Source organism: Diprion similis, chromosome 11 (genome assembly GCF_021155765.1).
Source record: "Diprion similis isolate iyDipSimi1 chromosome 11, iyDipSimi1.1, whole genome shotgun sequence".
Taxonomy (NCBI): Eukaryota; Metazoa; Arthropoda; class Insecta; order Hymenoptera; family Diprionidae; genus Diprion; species Diprion similis.
Genome location: NC_060115.1, coordinates 5,435,375 through 5,454,244, shown reverse-complemented (window position 1 = coordinate 5,454,244; position 18,870 = coordinate 5,435,375). Strand labels below are relative to the sequence as shown.

Genomic DNA, 18,870 nt, shown 5'->3' with positions numbered 1-18,870 from the left:
ACAGTGTCAAAATATTTCACGCTTATATACTTGTTATCGACGAATTTCTCACCTTTCAGGGGTGGTTAAATCGTCGGTGTTTTTTTTTTCCTCTCTCTCTCTCTCTCTCTCTCTCTCTCTCTCTCTCTATCTATCTATCTATCTCTCTCAATATTTTTAGCCCTCTCTTATTTCTCTCCACGGATTTTAAGGCGAGGATAAAATCTGAAGAAATACGGTATACGCGAACTGAAATCGGAAAACGGTGTACTTGATACACGGAGGAAATCGACGATTCTAGACGAAGATTATAAGTGGCTTCGTAACTTTTTATTCAACGAGCTAGCCCGCTTCATCCATCATTCATTTTTTGTTTCATATCTCTTTCAGCGTTTCTGCGATAGGATTACGGAGTATTCCGACGACGGGAATGCGTCGCGAAGCAAATAGTATAGATAGAAATTGAGCAAACGGAGAGAGAGAGAGAGAGAGAGAGAGAGAGAGAGAGAGAGAGAAATATATTAAGGACTAGACGAAACTCGATTAGCGAATCGGACTTATCAATCCGTGCCAAATTTCTGCTATTCAAGGATCATATATACCCTATGTATGACGAATTACTTGTTTCTTTGCACAAGCTTCGAGGTCATACGAGTGCTCGCAACGATAAATGGAATTGGAAGTTAATTCCCGGGAACCCGTAGGGATTTTTTCGCCCTCCCTTCTCTCTTCCCTTCCCTTAGCAGAAATCCGTCCGGCCTGGTGTCACGTCCAAGAAATAACCCACGGTAACTGTATATTGGCTCGAAAGTCAACTTCGCGAGGGAGAGAATGAATTTTCACCCGGTGCTGGGGGGCCATATCTTCTCATATACTTAACAGGGGTTGCCCTAAGGCCAAAAGTGGATATCGAAGGCACCATTGTCGGAATGGAAGGCGGAGGGAGAGACGAGAGGAGAAGAGAAGAGAAGAGAAGAGAAGAGAAAAGAAGCGAACAGAAGGAAAAAATGAAAATCCCACCGACGTCGAGAGTCTGCACGGAATTATGGGTAGCCGCCTTCAGTTTCTGCGTAATTTATGAAAACCTGTTTATAAGGCATGGAAGGTATTCGACGTACTTATACATATAAGAAAAGCATACCGAAGCGAATACGCGCATTTTTCATGCGGATAAAAACATCGTAAAGGAGTTTCGTCGCTCATCATCATATACATAACATATAAATATATATGTTGCGTAATATGCTCAACAAAAAAATTACACCAGCACGCCTGTGATGTTCTTGTACATCGGGTTGAATTTATATATTCAAATATTACACCGAGACAAAAGAAATTTTTTTTTCTCCTAATTGAAAATCCCCTTCACGAGAACTTTTTGGATTCCGACATTAGTGTACGTTTTTTCTGTTTTTTTTTTTTTTTTTTTTTTTCTTCGTCTACATTAGATTCGATTGCCTGAATTTTCATATTTGTTATTTCAAACAATTCGATTTAGGATAATATTTGAATTTCGAATTTGCTTCCGGTGAAAATTTAAAGCTCACGTAATTTTTTCTCGTTTTCTAATCGTCGCTTTATTATTATCATCCAGTTAGAAGTCCCGAGTAAAATCTTACCGAAATTTGCAAGCTATCTGTCGATCTCGATGATAAATTAAACGAAAATTAGTTTCTTTCCATATCTTTTTTCTCTTCAATTTTTTACTAGAGAACAACAGAATCGCTAATTACACAAGAGAATGATTCAGGTTTTTCAACTTCTCTGCGAAGTTAATAAATCTCTTGAAGATAAGGAGAGTGGCGTTCGTAGGAACAGAATCGCAGGGTTTTACAGCTACATTGCGGATTATTGATAGCGAAAAAGAAGCTATACTCGCGGTTAAGAAACGGAGAACAATGGATCTCCGACTACGTCGCAGTCATCGGCGTCACTTTTGTTGCGAAGTTGAACAATCATCTTCATCGCGAAAGTCTGGAACGAGCTGCTTTCTTGCCGTTGCCTTTTGTCCTTTCCTCGCAACCGATGCGTGTGTCTGTAAGCATCGCCCCTCCGGCAAGGTTAAATCGTAGGTTTTAAGGTCTTGCTATGAAATCCTAATAGATTAGAGGATTCCGTTTTTGGGGAATCCGGTTAAGCGTTACGGTCAATCCTTAGAGCCGAGTTTATAGGCTGCCCAGTCCTGTTATGTCGTCATAAAACACCCGTCTCTACGCTCTTCCGGCCACCCGGTGTGGCTGTTTTTCAATTTCCGCGCAATGAATGTTACCTGTGCAGCAGGATGACGGGAAAATATTTTAAAACAAGGAGAGAAGGACGAATCCTCGAAAAAAATATTCGGAAATTCGTTACCGGTATAGAAATCCGTCTCATCTCACAGCGTGATGGATCAAAGGGATTTATACAGGGCTCGATGATAAGAGCCGGAAACTGGGTGCCAGCCGCAGCTTTCATAAATTCGAAGGGAAAATAGAATCCTGAATAAATGTAAAGCACAGCGATTTTTCGCGTCAAAGAAAGTAAAGAAGAGTGAATAAAAGATGTAACATATTTTGTCGTAACGATCGTCTAAACATTGTTTACACAGTGGAAAAACTACTGGTTGCTACGATTCACCATATCGATGTACGAAAAATTTTTACAATCAGTGAATAAAGAAAAAACGAATATGAAAAGCTCAGTAATCGTTGCGACTGTGCATCAGGATTTAGTTTGATCGACTTGGTCTTGGCAGACATCGAATCATTGTTTTCCAAAGTCGTGTTTCTGCCTTGAGGTTTCCCATTTTGACAGTGCAACTGTCGGGTACTCGATCCTGCCATTCGTCGCTTTCGCCAAAATTCTCACAGAGCTCCCGAGTCGAGGGTTCTTAATCGGTTGGGGTTAGATCCGCGGATTGGAGACCCGGGACTCGAGAATCCTTTCGCCCCTCGCCCTTTCCAGGGATTTGAAACCTCGAATCAACGTCTGGCTCAACTGTTCAATTAACTCGTACTTGGGATATTACCCGCATGCGCTGTTCACGCGTACAATCATGAAGCCAAACGAGGATCGGAGGGTGGTGAATATCAAATTTGCAGAAGTAATGAGGGTTTCGGTCTCAAAGGTTTCGCGCTTGCATATTCAATTCCTCCGCCACATCATATCTCGCTTTTTTCTCCACTCAAACCTCCAAACCATCATTCAAAATTGACCAGAGTCGAACGCTTGATTAAATCTTCACAATTAAACTCACGTCACAAATTGAGTGAAATCGCGAAACCGTTTACACTCGTTATATTTGTACACTCAAGTACCAGACATTTTTACGGGGTAGTAAAATCGCCCGCCAGATAATGTCGGACAATCTTGTTTATCCGGTTTATACGATGTTTAATGAAATTTCAACAATTCCCGCAGTCTTGTCTACAGTATTAAGCTCTTGCTGTTTATTCACGACGATCCCTCGACGAGTGCAGTGCGCAATGCGATAAAACGTGAGACTGACTGTGACTATGGCTGTATTTTACAAGTGTCAGGCAGTAAAACTGCAGACTGTCATCATAATAATGCATTAGTAGTCGTTACTCCCGGCTTCTGAGATTGCAGCGAGACTGTCGTCGCTTTTTCGTAATCTTCTCTGCATCGTGCAGGGTTATTACCACGTTTAAATTACCGGCTCTAATTGTGAGATTTTACCAATTTTCCATCGGTACTTTAATTATATTCTACCCGAGTCTGACGCCTGCGGGAAAAGTCAGCTAGTCGTTGAATTAAATCAACATCTTTCGAGCTGAAATCGTTTAAGGCAAAAATTTAGGTAGACTTGAGGGAGGGGGGAGAATAAAATAAAACAAATAGAATGAAAAATACGGAGTGAAAAGAAACGGCGAGATTTCTTCGGGCGAATTTCCATCACCCTAGTGGAAACATGACGACGTTAGGAAATTCGCATTTAAGGCTCCGATTCATTGGGAGCAAAGGGCTGTGACTTGGAGCAAGTTATTACCTCGTAATTAGATTAGTTCGAGTCCCAACTTCCGGGAATGATTACGCCACTGTATTTGAGACCGGGAATCAAGACCGGCAAGAATAATCCCTAGTCGATCCGTATAAAGTGGGGTAAAGTCGTAGGCCCGCCAAAGTTTAAGATCGATATAATTATATCCTGATAATTTGAGGCTCTTCAAGAGTCTTCCTCCCCGCACTAGCCCATCCGGAGAAACAGTTAAGCCGGGTTTGTTTATAACGTGCTTGGAGAAGACGAGGGTCTTTGGAAATTTCGAGCTCGATAAAGTTAAAGCGTTGAGCTTTATCCGTCTGCAAAGCGCGACATGATCGACGTACAGCGATCAGTGCTAAAGCGGGGATCGGTTTATTTATTTTTAATCTCATCCCTCGTAAAAGCGAACGATAGCCGCGGGTGAGACGCCAGACGCGTACTCCCGAAGAATTTTAAAGGGCACGTTCGGTAATTCTCCTTGTCAGGGGTTGTAAAATGAGCCGTGCGATCGGCGCGGCTCATTTCGCATTCCGTTAAACTTAGAAATGCGCGGGGGGGGGGGGGGGGGGGGGGTGAGCAGCCGATGCGTCTCCTCCGTATCCCAGGGGTTTCAAAGCTCGATGGTGAGGAACGAGGGGTGCGACGTCTTTCTGTAAGACACCTACGTCGCACGAGTAAGTACGCATGTGTGTATAATTTAGAGCAGCGTTGTGTGAAAAATTGTACATTTTCAATCACGTGAAAAGTTCATGTTCTGTTCGCAGGCTCTATCAGACCTGCTGCTCGGTGTCTTTTGTATTCCGTTCACTCTCCTGGGACAAATGCTCAAGAATTTCGTATTTGGTACGACGATGTGCAGGCTGATACCCTACTTCCAAGGTAAGAGGACATGTATTATACATACCTAAAGCTAGACCTACAATGCCATCTGCTTACACGCACTGAACGGCTCTGTTTAACTAAACTCTATTCATTCCACGTTCGTTTCGCAATGCGGCCGCGAGCGCCATGCGCTGCCATAGCCCCGTGGCCATAGATTAAATTAGACAACTTTCTTAATTGCCACGGCGACGTCCCAGCTTACGTTCGTTCCCTTCACTCCCTATTCCTACGCGCACTGCGATCCCTTTTCTCTCTTCGGTAATTGTGACCCGTCTCTCTGTTTGTCAGCGTAGAATCCTTTTGTTCAACCGAGACGAGAGATTCGGCTTAACAACCTTTCGCTACCTTATCTACCTCTTCCAGGAATATATCATCATTTTACAACTGTGCAACACCGGCTTCTCTCCTGCTGATCCCTCTACCTTTCCATTATGGATTAGAGCGAAAGCAAATCTTCCGAAACAAAGTGTAATTTTTAGACACAAAATTTATGGATTCGGAGTATAGTTTGAATAACAGACATTCTGTCGGTCGTAATTGAGGTTCGGATAAAAAAAAAAAGCATAGAAGAATTTTATTACTCATCGATACGAAGTTATTCGTTCGTGCTTTCTTTTTCCTCTACTTTTCAGGTCTTCAAATTCATGCGGTGCGATTTACGAAGTAAAAAAATTCTCAGAAACTTAGCGTATCCGAATATCTGCGATAGAATATACTTCTTTTCTCTCTTTCCAGCCATTCCAGGAATAATCTTCAAGGAATTAATATCGATTGATCCTTGTTACTCCAAAAAGTGACCGCAGTACGTACCGATGGTGTTTAAGAAATATTCAACCTGGTAGTAAATTTTCACAGCGGAGTAGTAGTTCGAGCTGTAGCAGAGTGCTAAAAATTGAAGGTAAAATTGAAGACGGACGATTTATGAGACAGCCTAGACCAAGGACGGAGGCCATAGCGTCGTCTGCGTTTTATTTGCAAGAGGATCAAGTAGCACTCAGAAAAGTAGTGGAATCCTCGATCACTCCTCCAGCTTACGTATATATTTATACATACATATATATCTATATGTACGTACATAGAAGTATACACGGGTAGATACTCACACTCGAGGAGTCACATACAACTATCGCTGAGCGGTGGATGCTGGTGAGAAAAACGCTATATAGGTATGAATAAGAGCTGGGAACCGGAATGCTCGAATGAGCTGGGACGTAACGCGTTTCATTGAGACGCCTAGACCGACAAATTGGAGAGAAAGGCTGCGGAGTCGGGGGTCGAAGAGCGGAGACAATTCGAAAGATTTAGGGGCGTCTTTTCCCGGCGGTGTCTTATCGCGGCCGCGTGCGCGGGGGTGTAAAAAGATGCTCGCGGATCGCGGTGGGAGGCTGTGCATAGCCACGCGGTCGTTAATGTAACCGTGATTAATCCCGGCTCGAAGAGACAGACGCGTCAAGCGTTAGACGATGAGCGTTATTCCCCGGTTGGTAATTTGCATGAATTCGGTTGGATCCGTTCGCCGTAGCCTCGTTGAGATTCGAGAAGTTGTACGAAAGTCCCGCGAATTCTCTGCCGGAAGTTGAGTCTTAGACTTGACGGATGAATCGGAGAGGATCTATGGATCTCCTTTCATCGGACGGAGCGACGCTGCACGTTATATATATATATATGCGGTTTGAAATTCTGCAAATTAATTTTCTTCGACGAGGCGCGTCCCTCTTTTCTTCTCTTATATTAAGTTTGCAAAGGGGATGAAGAAATCACCGCTGACCCAGTTTCTTCCTCGGTTCTTCGCCGTTCTTCCGCGTCGCGTTCATGTTACAATCCTCGCAGTGCACGCTCTGCGTTCGAGTCTGTTTGACAATGAGGCGATTACTGGACAATTCCGGCTGATTGCCGTACTCCGGGGATCCCCTTTGAAAGTCCGGTTTTATCGCGGAGCGAACGAACGCCGAACTCGGTCATCCCTCGTCGATTTCCGACCGTTCACCCTTGTGTACCATCACCTGTACGTACACCTCTCGGATTTTCCAACTTTTTCCGAGTTTGCGCAAAAGTCGCGTAATTCGCAATCCTCCGTTTCTGCTGCCGCTAGGCCGTAAACCTGGAGCGTCTCATCATGACGTTTTATCAGAAAGAGAGAGAGAGAAAAAAAAACGAACTTGAAGAACCTCTCTCGACGCTCAAATTTCGAGTCATATCCGAGGGCTTCGAGATGAAGGGGGGAAATAAAGCAAAAGGAAAACGAAAAAAGTCGTTCTCACCGTGAGATAATTCTTGAAAAGAGCCGAGACATCCCTCCACCCCCTCCACCCCCCTTTATTCACGATTTCCCTGCGGGGAGGCGAGTTTCTCTTCAATTATGAAACGGTGTTAGTCCGCGCAGGACGTACGAGGAAAATTGAGACATGATTGTACAGGTGTATACCTATATACATATATATGTGTGTATATAGATATATATATATTCTTCGATTCGTATAAGTATGTTTTCGCGAGAGAGCTGACTTCTTCGTCGTTCCGTCGTGAAAGTTGGAGGAGTTGCCAGCGTCGCGATGGTGAAGGGGAGAGGAGGGGTGGTTGCTTGGACGAAGAGGGTCTCTAATAAAGCCTTGAAAGTTAAGAGACTGAACCCGTCTAAAGAAACTTTTTATTATCTCACAAGTAGGTAGTTTATAGGGCACGTGGAGCCCTTCAAAAAATTATGACTTCTAAATCATCGCCGCAGTTTTCCGCCGCCCTTTCGTAAATTCCAAACTTTTCGCGAGGGGTGTATACCTGTAGCTAATATACGTAGGTGTACTGTAGGTATGTCAAGGTATAGAAGTGCGTTCTGTGTATATAAGGTAATTAATTACACGAGCGTAAAGAAAGTTTAAGTTTCTCAAGGATGGGAACGGGAAAAACTACCCCTCGCCAGCTGTGCAAGGATCCAGATTGCGCGATGAAATCTCGCCGAATCGTGGCGAAAGGATTTCGTCGAGAAGACTAATTTGAAGGACGATGAAACGCCTCTCGCCCCCCAGGAAATGCACCGACCGGATTACGATTTTCTGCACACTTGCCCACCGCCAGCAGGACTTCCGAGATATCCTGAGGGAGGTAACGACGTCTCGGCAACTGGATGCGAGAGTCGTGGGTTGGCGCTATCTTAACGAGACCCCAGCCAACAGTTCGGCCGACGAAGGCGGCGGATGAATTCAGTAGACTCCGCAGAGAGACTTGAATATCTCTTGAAAACTCGGGTGGTTTTGCCCCTGAGAAAAAAGAAATTATGAGGGAAGGAGGGCAGCTCCATGCATGAGAAGTTAGAAAGAGAGAGAGAGGAACTGCACGCTGACGTAGAATCCGCGCTGTTATGCTGGGACTCGAAGCTGCTAGGGGTGGTTTTTGCGGAAAGCCGCGCGGTGGGTTTTTGCCTTCAACTACAACGTCGAGCCGTGAAACGGGATGAAAACGGTGCGGGAAAGTGACAGCGACAAGGTGAAGGGGCTCCGAGAATTACGAGGCGGCAGGCATGACAACGGGTAAAAAAACGAAGCAACAGGGATCGGGGAGGGAAAACTGGGCGGAAAAACACGGGCAAAAAATTATGTGCACTCCTTCCACCCTCCGGTTCCCGCGATTCACCCTCCGATCATGAAACGCCCTGACCACCCAGTGGGTGGCAGAAATTTGCCTCTACAATCAGCTCCCGGAATTAATTGTATAATCATTGTGTTCGACGTCGATTTTCAAGGACCATCGCTGGTTTCTGCTAATCAAAGATCAGCTGACACTCGAGTTGCGCTAGACATCGAATATATTTTGTTATGCACCTACCCATGAAGGTACATAAATTTTCCCTGTCCGTGGTTTCCATGTCCTTGCCAAGTTATCCTTGCAGTGTTACCACCATGGCTCGCGGTAATTTCCTGCGACGTGTTAAATGTCCCGCGGATGTGCCACCGCGTTATTTCGGTGCCTTGAACCGCGGGCCTCACAAATCGGTTGACAAATTTTCACGAAAAACGACCATTCGCTGCTGGGATCACGAGGCGAGCGAATTCTCTGCATTTTAGGATAATTTGGGTACAACAACGCCGTTTATTTAATACTTTTATTTTTTTTCTTTCTTGTATTATCTTCTCGCTCATTTGTAATCGGAGAAAAGAATAATTGCTGTATTATAATCGCGTTTGAAAAATGAGGATCAATAGAATTTTCACTATGTTTTTATAGTCTTGTAAAACTAATTAGAGAGCCGGCATTTTTTCTTTCTGAAATTCGATATTTTTTAGGTTTTTATGGATGTATATTAAGGGTGATCCTTGTTTAGGGTGTTGACGAATTTTTGCCGCCCTACCCCCCAAATCAATTTCAAATAATTCGAAAACAATTGCCTGATTTTTTCAGATTTCTACCTCAACTCTGGGATAGTCCGCTTTGTGATCGAAGTTTCTAATGGAAATGACATGAGAAAAGCTTGTTTCCTCGGTATATATTTTGTTGCAAGAGTAATAATATTTAAAAAAATCTGTCACTGCGAGGTTTTAGTGGGCATTGATGCTACTATTTGCAAAAAAATTTACATCACGATACCAGAAAATCTAGACGAATTGCACTTCCTCTAAATAAAAAAAGGTCAGATTTCGAGGGTGTGCAATTCGTCGAGATTGTGTGCTATGATTATGTGAATTTTTTCCCAGACAGTAGCACTAATACCGACTAAAACCTCACAGTTACAAATTTTTCTTTAACATTATTGCCTATAGAATAAAATATATACTGAGCAAAAAAGGTTTTCCCATGTTATTTCCATAAAAAACTTCAACCACAAAGCGGCCTATCTTAGAGTAGTCAGAGTAAAAATCTGAAAAAATTGGTAATTATTTCTTAACCTTTGAAGTTGATTTAGGGGGTGAGGCGGTAAAAATTCGTCAAGACCCTAAACAAGGAACACTCTAATGTATATAAATAGTTAATAAATCTGGTGGAGTTTCCGAGTTGCCACTCTAACGGTTCTATCAGCCGAGTCCTTGCGAGAGTAAAATCCTCAGTAGCTTCACAGTGGCGGAAATAACGGAAAAGTGGAAAATTCTGCGACTGATCCTGTAGCAGAGAAATCGACGTTTCCGGTTTCTTTTTCGTTCAGTTATACCCAGCCTCGATATCTCGTTTCCAGTTTTTATCCCGCATCAAGGTTTTACGCGAATCATGCAAAACGGAGAATATATTTTCATTTGCCGTGATATCGTACTGCAGCTTTGCTGTGGGATTAAGCTTTTCTCCGCGTATCCGGCATTCACAGGTCGCAGGTTGCGATAAAAAGTTCACCGAGAAAACCTCCGAGATTTCTCATGTCTGACCCGACACGGATCTCGACTACTTTGAAAAATTGGATCGCATTCTACAATTGGAGCACCGAATAAATTGCCTGACAAATTATGGGTTAAAAAATTTACCCCGCGTTCATTAACACAAACCTTTATAGGCACACTACGAATTCATTTTCACTGGCAGTCGGATCATTAGGGTTTAATAAATTTGACAGTTTGAGAATTTTACCCTCAGCTAATCTTTTTCCTCATCTCTGTCGTAGCCTAAAACCCGATCCGATCAATTATTCGGTTTCAGCACGTCCGAAAGTGCTTTCAAGTTATCGGTAAGAACAAAATAAAATAAAATCAAAGCAATCGCAGATAGTATAAGACAGGCCATCGCAAATTTTTTTTTTTCTTTCTTTAGTTTCGAATAGTGACCAAAACCTTTATTCATTCCTTACAAAGTTTGTTTTTATCTTTTTCACGTTAATAAATCAGTTCTGAAGTTTTTAATTGATAGCCAATATGTACGATTTAAATGGAAAATTGAATTTTGTTTGTAATTTTTCTTAAATTCCGAAATATCGTTCTGCTTTCTACAGAAGTAAACTTTATCCGATAAAACTATTTTCCATTTATTAACAGCGGATAAGAAATCAAAATTTGATATCTAGAACCCAGTCTCAAAATTCGTGTTGAACGAGGTGTAATCATTATACTGTCGGAGCGTGCAACTCGAGAATGTTCTCCTCGTTAAGACTTGGTGACCCTAATCTCTAGTTTTGGTCTCGTTGCAGCTGTTTCAGTTTCTGTGAGCGTATGGACGCTGGTCGCGATATCCCTGGAGAGGTACTTCGCAATTTGCAGACCGCTCAAGTCGCGCCGTTGGCAAACGCGGTGTCACGCCTGTAAGATGATCGCGGTTGTCTGGGCGGCTAGTCTCATCTGGAACGCTCCAATCCTGCTAGTTTCAAGCCTGAAGGATATCAGCGGTGGTAAGGATCAGCCCAACTTCTCTGCGTCTCCCCTTCTCACAGTTTCATTCAATTTTCTCACGACCCTATGCGTGTCTTTCTCTCGTACAATATACGCGCGTTTTTAAAGACTGTCGTATAACCGTGTGTATATGACAGTGTAATCCTGGAACGCCTGGCGTCCATTCGAACGGCGATAAATTCCCCCTTTTTTTTACCCCCCTTTCCCTCTTTTTCTCTCTATCTCTCACCGAGTGTATCTCGCGTCGTGTTTTCGTTGCGGCATGACCACCGGCGCAGTGACATTTCGCGATAATTTTTGTGGAATTATTAAATGGGTATTCCGTTCCGCACGCTCCCCGAGGAATCCCGCTGTTTCTCTATCTCTCTTCGAGCGAGTCCCGTAGCTGAGGTGGATTTAGGAACCGCCCCGAGGGAGGCCTCGGGTGCCAGTGAAAATGGAACAGAAAATAAGAAAGGATAGAGATGAGAATACGCGAATAAGAGAGGGAAACGGACATGAGAGCATAATACGATATAACATTTACCCCCTCCTCATTCTTTGCCCGTAATTTTATATCTCTTCGCGAATATGTATTGTCGTTGAAAATTTACGAGGACGGGAAATTTGAAAGGTCGCAAATTTTTTTTTTTTTTTTTTTTTTCTCTCTTTCATGCCAGTTTTATATCCCCGAAAACGCCTCGCCGGATTCATTGCGAATAACGTTACGTTGAGCGTTTATTTTTAGTATGGTTTACACTCGTTCCTCGGTTCAGATGGAATAATGAAAAAATTCTTCACACACAAGGGTCGGGTAATTGTTATTACTTTGAAAATTAATCATGTACTCACAAAAATTTCTACCATAATTTTCCAAACGAATTTCATATTCTAGGTCGACAAAAATGCAGAGAAGACTGGCCGAGCATCGCCGCTGAAAGAGCGTTTAATATATTTCTCGACGTGATACTGCTGATCATACCTCTGATCATGATGACGCTCGCGTATTCACTGATCGTGACGAAATTGCGACGACGAGAAATTCAGCACAGCTCAAGCTGCCAGAGGCAAAGTGAGTATAAAGCGCCTGCACCGCGTGCAAATGTTTTTGCGAAAACGTTTCCACTCCGTTTACTTTTTCGCCCGATCTACACCCTCTCACGAGTAACATTCGAAGAAGTACCTACAAACTAGCTCATTCTTGAAATACGGAACTTCCGATCCTGCGGACGCGACGTCGAGTTCTCTAGAAACTCGCCCTTCTTCCGCAAGCACGCCGGCTATAAAACTTTTCATAACATCGCCATATAAATCCGACTTTTCACTCGCAAATCCGTAACACGTACATGCATATCGTTTCCACTTCCATCCGCATATCCGCGGTTATTTTTCACGCGAGAAGAAGATAACTTTTCTCAGGATATATTCTTTCAGCAGCGTGATTCGCTCGCGCTGATCTGCACGTCGAGAATTCCTCTCGTCCTCTCTGCGAGAAAATTTATACATCTTATATTCGATCGATATTTCATCGACGTGGACAACGTTTCGTCACAATTTCCCGCCAATGCAAATCTCGACAATTTTCGTGAAAACTTTTAGATCCGGCTTAACGATTAATTTGAAACCTAATATCCTCTCGGCCAGCTCATCTTCCACTCGATATAACGACTAATGTTTCATTCACGAGGATAGAGCCCATATTCCTTGATAAGAGTCCCTTTCCCGGATCGAATTTCTTTTTCATCGCGACGACGATTTTTCGCCCCTTCATTTTCGCCACGGGTTCTATCCGCTTTTTTCTTAACCTTACGGGCGTTCATTGGGGTTAACGAGCGACCTCTCAGGGTGGAAAAAGGCTGGCCGAGACGCGCCTTGATCTTGAGACTTTACGACAGGGGCTAGCGGCGACCTTCGAGACCTCGATAATTACCGCAACCCGATCGTCCCGATCAGCGCTTATAAAGCGAGCGGAGAACGATGATGAGATTGACGAAATTTATCGACCTATCGAAGCATTCGGGCTGGAGAGTGAATAATGAAGGGTATTAAGCCGGGTAATGATCGAGGCGATAGTGCAGTTTATTTACGAGCCTTATCGAGAGTCTGTGATTAAAAACGTCGCTCCGTCGATCTTCTCCAGTCCAGCGGACGAGCTCGTCGGCTACGGTGAACGGATCCTGCCGACCCAATTCCTGCAACGAGACCAGCAGCGCCAAGGTGATCGTCACGTCCCTTAGACAGCACAGGCCACTCTCGTCCTCCGAGTACCTGCAAGGAGTTCGAAGGACGAAGTCGCAAGGAGCCCTGGCCCAGGACGGGGTGTCAAGGAAGCCCCGACAAGCGACGTCACGCCGAAGAGCCGAAGCGGTGAAGCTCTGGCTAATGAGAGGCATGGTTCGTGTAGTTTTTCTTTCCTTATCCAGCACCTTTGACGACGTCGTTCAAGGGTGCTTGGGATTCAAAGGAGCCGGGACTCCCCGAGGACTGGAATAAAACTTTTATCACGGCCGAAAGGTCGCCGGTGCGAAAACCCTCTCAAAGTGCCAATTTCTGTATCAATAACTCGAGGCTCGACGTAGCCTCTGACCTTTTGAGTGCAGAAACAGGACGCCTGAAACTGTTAATTCGCGAGTTCTGAATACGTTCAGCCTCTCGAATCCAAGTCAATATTTATTCACGCGTTCTCAGGTGCAGATACCGAGCTCTGGAGCCCCGAGGGTCGTCGCCTGCAGGAGCAGGAGCGGAACAGCTCTGTCCTCGTCGATCCATCATCGCGACAAGGGGGTCCAAATCGAGTCCGAAAACGCCGACGAGTCCGAGAACTCCGTTGGCGAAGAGCATCACGACACCACCTACACCTTCAGCAGACACGCGATACGCAGCAACTACATGGACAAGAGCATCGAGGCTAAGAAGAAGGTGAGTAAGGTGGCAAATGACAGACTTCAGGGCTTCCAGCCACCCTCAGAGACCAAATCAAGTCCTCTTTCCTCCCACCGCAGGTGATCGTGATGCTCTGCGTGGTGATGCTGACCTTCTTCGTCTGCTGGACGCCGCTTTACGTGGTTCATACGTGGTACCTCTTCGCCCCCAATATGGTCTACAAGATCGTTGGGCGAACGGGAATCAGCCTGATCCAACTACTGGCTTACTGGTCGAGCTGCTGCAACCCGTTCATATACTGCTACATGAACCGAAACTTCAGACAGGCGGTGAAGAGCGTGTCCTACGAATGTTGGAGGTAGGAAAACCGAAACCGGAAACTAATGACCCCGGGAATCAAAGGTATAAACTTTTGGTACAAGACGCCCCTTCAGTGCACCCTTTATCGTCCCATCCAGAAGTGATCGAGGGCGAAGGGAGCTCGTCGAATCGAGATTAGAACCTGGTCGGGTTTTAATTAGCTGCTCTCAAGCCCCGTTTAACCCCCACCCCCAACCACCCCCGATTAAACAGACCCACGAATCACGGGAAATGGTAATTTTCTTCGTTTAGCGCTTACTGCGGATGCGGAAACGAAACTATCGGCGGCTCTGGAAGCGCTGTGCGCAATGGACCCCATCATGGTGCCAACAGCGAGGTGAGCGGTAACGACTCTACAATTTACCTGGGGCGGGCGTCCATCATGGCGAGAACCGGTACGTTCCTCCCCCTTTATTTTATGAATATCCGTCTTATGAATTTCCACGCGACACAAACCTGCTCGGGGTTCATCTAGAACGGGAACGAAAGACCGGAAATTCTTGATGGGATTCTGCTCCTACATTATATCTCCGTTTCTCGCTCTCTGCAGTGCGACATGGTGTAATTACGATAAACAGGAATTCGGTTACACAAGCACGGAAGTTGTACTAGGAGTGCTAATTAACGCGAGTTCACCTTCACTTCACGAGGGTGACGAGGGTTGTACACGTTATTACATATCTTTACTCCGAAAATGTTCCAACGAAACTTCTCAGGCGTAAGTGTGAAGACCTACGCTTTCTTAGTAGCGAAATTCCGCGCACAGTTCTGACGACACGCGTTACAAACAGCAATATCAGGAACAACGCGTCTGGATTTCTATCAAGTTGATGGAAAATTTGAAATTCTACTTCTGCTGGGGAATATTTTAGACTCGAACAACGCGAGGGAGGGGTTCTTATGAATTGGTTTACGGGGTTAGTTACGTCGCCATGAGGGGGCTAAAATAGAAGTGGATGTTCGACGATTTTTCTCCACTTTAACAAATACGATTTTTTATTTCTTTTTTTCTTGTTCAGAGTATTTCTTCAATTATTTTATTTTCAATTCACGAACGAAAATCTCTAGAGAAATTTAACTTTGTAAAAGGTATTCGAATTTCACATATACTAAAGTCAAATGTATGATTATTAGATTCTTCCGATGTTACTGCATCGTTAACCATTCGACTTTACAACATTGCCCCGATATTGATTATGATCGACGAACGGTAACGTCGGATGACCTTCTAAAAAAAAGAGAAATCTCTTTTCCAAAAGTAAATTTGCATAGAAAATTTTTGTTTAAGAAATAAAAAATACAGATCAGTCCGGCATGAAAAGAAATCAACGAACACCGACTTCGATTTCATCCCCTCATGGTGTTCCAACCCTTGCTCGCCGATATGCCTGTTATACCTGTTCCAGAAGTAGTCCTCCTCGAAGCGGAGGATCGTGTTTAGCAGCGGCTGCGGGTCGAACGGATTCCAAGAGTCAACAGGAAGCGGAAACGCCTCGATAGTCCTCGTCGGTGGCAGCGGAAACCCGGCTTCATCCTCCGGATCAGCGGCCAATCAGAAAACCGGAAACGCCGGAACTTTCGGCTCGCCTTTGATCTGCGCCAACGGCGACGCGGACGGTTTTCTGGTCCGGATTTCCTGGCGACCACCGCCTACGCCTGGTCCAGGCTTGACCCCCTCGACCATCTCAGGTCAGGGTCAGGGTCAGGGTCAAAATAACCTGAACATGCAGTGTCAGTACCTACCGAACCAGACATCGATCCCGAGCCCGAGAAGTCCGAGCTATTATTTTTCCGCTCTGCATCTCTGCTCGTCGGGTGGTTCCTGCTCCGGGGATGATTCGAGGGTCCTTTACGATTGATTGCGAGGAAGGCGTGGAAACGAGGGATGAGGACGCATCAGGGAGACCGGATACGTCGCATTTGAATGCGCTGCAAGACTGTGGATGCGCAGAGTTCAGGTGAAATTTATAGAATTCGATAAACATGTATAATAATTATATTAGCGTGGCCCTGAAATTGGGAGAAATTTTTTTTTCTCTTACCCCTTAAATTGACTGGATAACTAAAAAATGATTTTTAAACGTGAAATCCGCTCTTAATTTTAATATTAACGCGTCCTCCAAAGGCCCTCTCAAGGAGTTAAAATCGATTGGGAGTGATTATCGAGGTAAAAAATATGAAGAAAATCAGTTTTACACAGTTTTTCCCGCGAAAATTAATGCCGTTATCGGTATTTCGATAGTATTATTTTTTTTCACATGAATTAGATTGGAGAAAGTCGAAAAATAATCGGATCAAAAAACTGCAACGCTAGATTGGCAATAATTATGTTCGGAGATGTTACATTGATTTGTAGATAATTTTTGTAGAAGTTTCACCTTTTTTCACATTAAAAATTTTTTCTCTAAAACATTCTTTATTTCCACTTCTTGAATAATAATCAAAATAGTCTCTCATTTTATCTAATTAAAGCGATTTCAACTCTTTGAAAGAGCCTTTGGGGTACGAGTTAATATTATAATTAAGAGCGGATTTCACGTTGAAAAATCATTTTTTAGTATTTCGAGTCAATTTAAGGGGTGAGAGAATTTTTTTCTTACCAATATTAAGGGCCACTCTAATATATATGCATAATTATAATCGAAAGAGTAATTCTCTTTCGTTCTTATGCCACGTTAATGATTATTTCACATCGTAATAATTAACTTCAGGTGACTCGGAGCGGATTCCTGCACGACGAATTTTTCATCGCCATTTGTTAAGCCGACTTGACGAATCGATGATCGTTTGATGGTTCAAGTCCGACATCAGACAATTATTATAGAATACAGATTGAAAAATCTTTCTCACCTGAGGGAAGCTGATCAATACACATACAAAATTGATGATGAGATTGTATAAAATTGCAAATAATTATCTATAGTTGATGATCGATGTATTGTATAAATCAGATAATTAGTAGTATGTATATGCCTGTATTGTTATACAATTAATTATGTACATATCGCAAAGGTTCTACCTAATTGTACGCCATTATGAATAATATTTCCATGCGCACAATTGTTACACGTGCTTATTATCGACGGATCTGCATTTTCACGTATATATATACATATATACAACGTAATATGTATACGAAATTAATAACAATAACTTTTTACCGACGCGGGCGAGATCAATTGTTATTTTTATTACATTATAATTTGAAGAAAAAGCCTCTGTCGGTTTGTGATATTCGGTTTCATACACACACCACGTTCCGTAAACGGTACGAAAAAATACATATCATTTCATTACATATTGTTACTTTATTATGTATAGCACTAAACAATTGAGGATTGATTATTTTATGCGGCGAGTGGATGATCGATTCGGTGTAATTGTATTCGCATGTTACACTTTATATTATCGTATAACGATCGATCTTCGACTTGCGGAATCACTTAAATAATCACCGCATGCGAGAGGTAATATATTATGAAATAAATATAATTGATGTTGAACGCGAAGCCGTTTGTAATTTTCACGAGCCAAGCGGACTGTATTGAAATTACATTATACAAAATATAATTCGTATAGTCGAATTATTATTCATTCGTCCCGCGTATCAGGGTCTATCCCTTAAGGGCGTTGCCTACTCTCCCGGCGCATCTGGCGCTTGCAGTGGTTCACGCGATGCAAGTTTTCCCCGTCATTTACAGAGATATTGAATTTGTATTAGAAGCATTTTGAAGGCGATGGAGCAATCTGTGTCGTGCATTTTTTCGAATTTCAAAATTCTTTTTTAGAGTCGTAAAAAACGACACCGAAAGTGAGCAAAGTTCCCGTCGTAATAAAACAAGAACGAATTTTTTTTTCAAAATTCTACGAAACACACGACACAGATCCATCCTTTACCTTTAATTCGGGACTAAGAGCAATAAAATCGAACTTGAGAGTTGCGAGAAAACTTGCACGAGCTGAAGCACGAAACAGCGAATTTCCGCGGCGAAAGGCGATCGCTCGCCAGCGCCATCTTTGGCTGAGGCCGGCCGTCGAACGAACTAACGGCCGCGGCGTGAAGTCAGCAACGAACGCGTTCAGACCCGTAATTTAAACCGCGAGCCGAGAGCGTCATTCGGTGCGTCCTTCGCGAATAAATATTAGTAAAGTATCCGTAAGTCCGTGATAAGTGTTCGTTAGTGATTCACTGTGACTGAGATAAGGAAAGTGTTACGGAAAAGTGAGAAGAAGGGCCAGGGTTGGAGAAATTTGGCGGCTTGTCAGCGAGAGAGGTTGAGGTAAATAGAATGGCGTGAAGTTTGTTTACGCGGACTTGATTGTTTTCATTTTCAGACCGACTAGCTAACATGCACGTTTCATTAATTCAGAAAACCCTATTTTCCTAACAATCTCTTCGAATTCTTATTTACCGTCCGTTTCTCGATGTGTATTTAATTGTTAATCTTTTCTTCCGAAAATCGTTTTCCATCTCTCGTTCACTCACAATTACAAACTTATCGATGACTT

At 43.5% G+C, this 18,870-nt stretch overlaps 1 protein-coding gene across 3 annotated transcripts in view; it reads left to right on the top strand.

Annotated features, from left to right (window-relative positions):
* LOC124412128 (cholecystokinin receptor type A-like) overlaps positions 1 to 17,525 on the top strand; it is a 31,012-nt gene extending 13,487 nt beyond the window's left edge. The window contains exons 2-10 of one of the 3 annotated variants that reach the window (XM_046891761.1): positions 4,726 to 4,840; positions 10,941 to 11,138; positions 12,014 to 12,190; positions 13,259 to 13,512; positions 13,807 to 14,037; positions 14,121 to 14,359; positions 14,614 to 14,756; positions 15,771 to 16,319; positions 17,073 to 17,525. In XM_046891761.1, the coding sequence (XP_046747717.1) occupies positions 4,726 to 4,840; positions 10,941 to 11,138; positions 12,014 to 12,190; positions 13,259 to 13,512; positions 13,807 to 14,037; positions 14,121 to 14,359; positions 14,614 to 14,756; positions 15,771 to 15,802 (1,389 nt within the window). In that variant the 3' untranslated portion in view covers positions 15,803 to 16,319; positions 17,073 to 17,525. Of the gene's footprint in view, positions 1 to 4,725; positions 4,841 to 10,940; positions 11,139 to 12,013; positions 12,191 to 13,258; positions 13,513 to 13,806; positions 14,038 to 14,120; positions 14,360 to 14,613; positions 14,757 to 15,767; positions 16,320 to 17,072 lie in introns of all 3 variants that reach the window. The other 2 variants (XM_046891760.1, XM_046891762.1) reach the window with 2 other exon arrangements.
* The last annotated feature ends 1,345 nt before the right edge of the window (positions 17,526 to 18,870 follow it).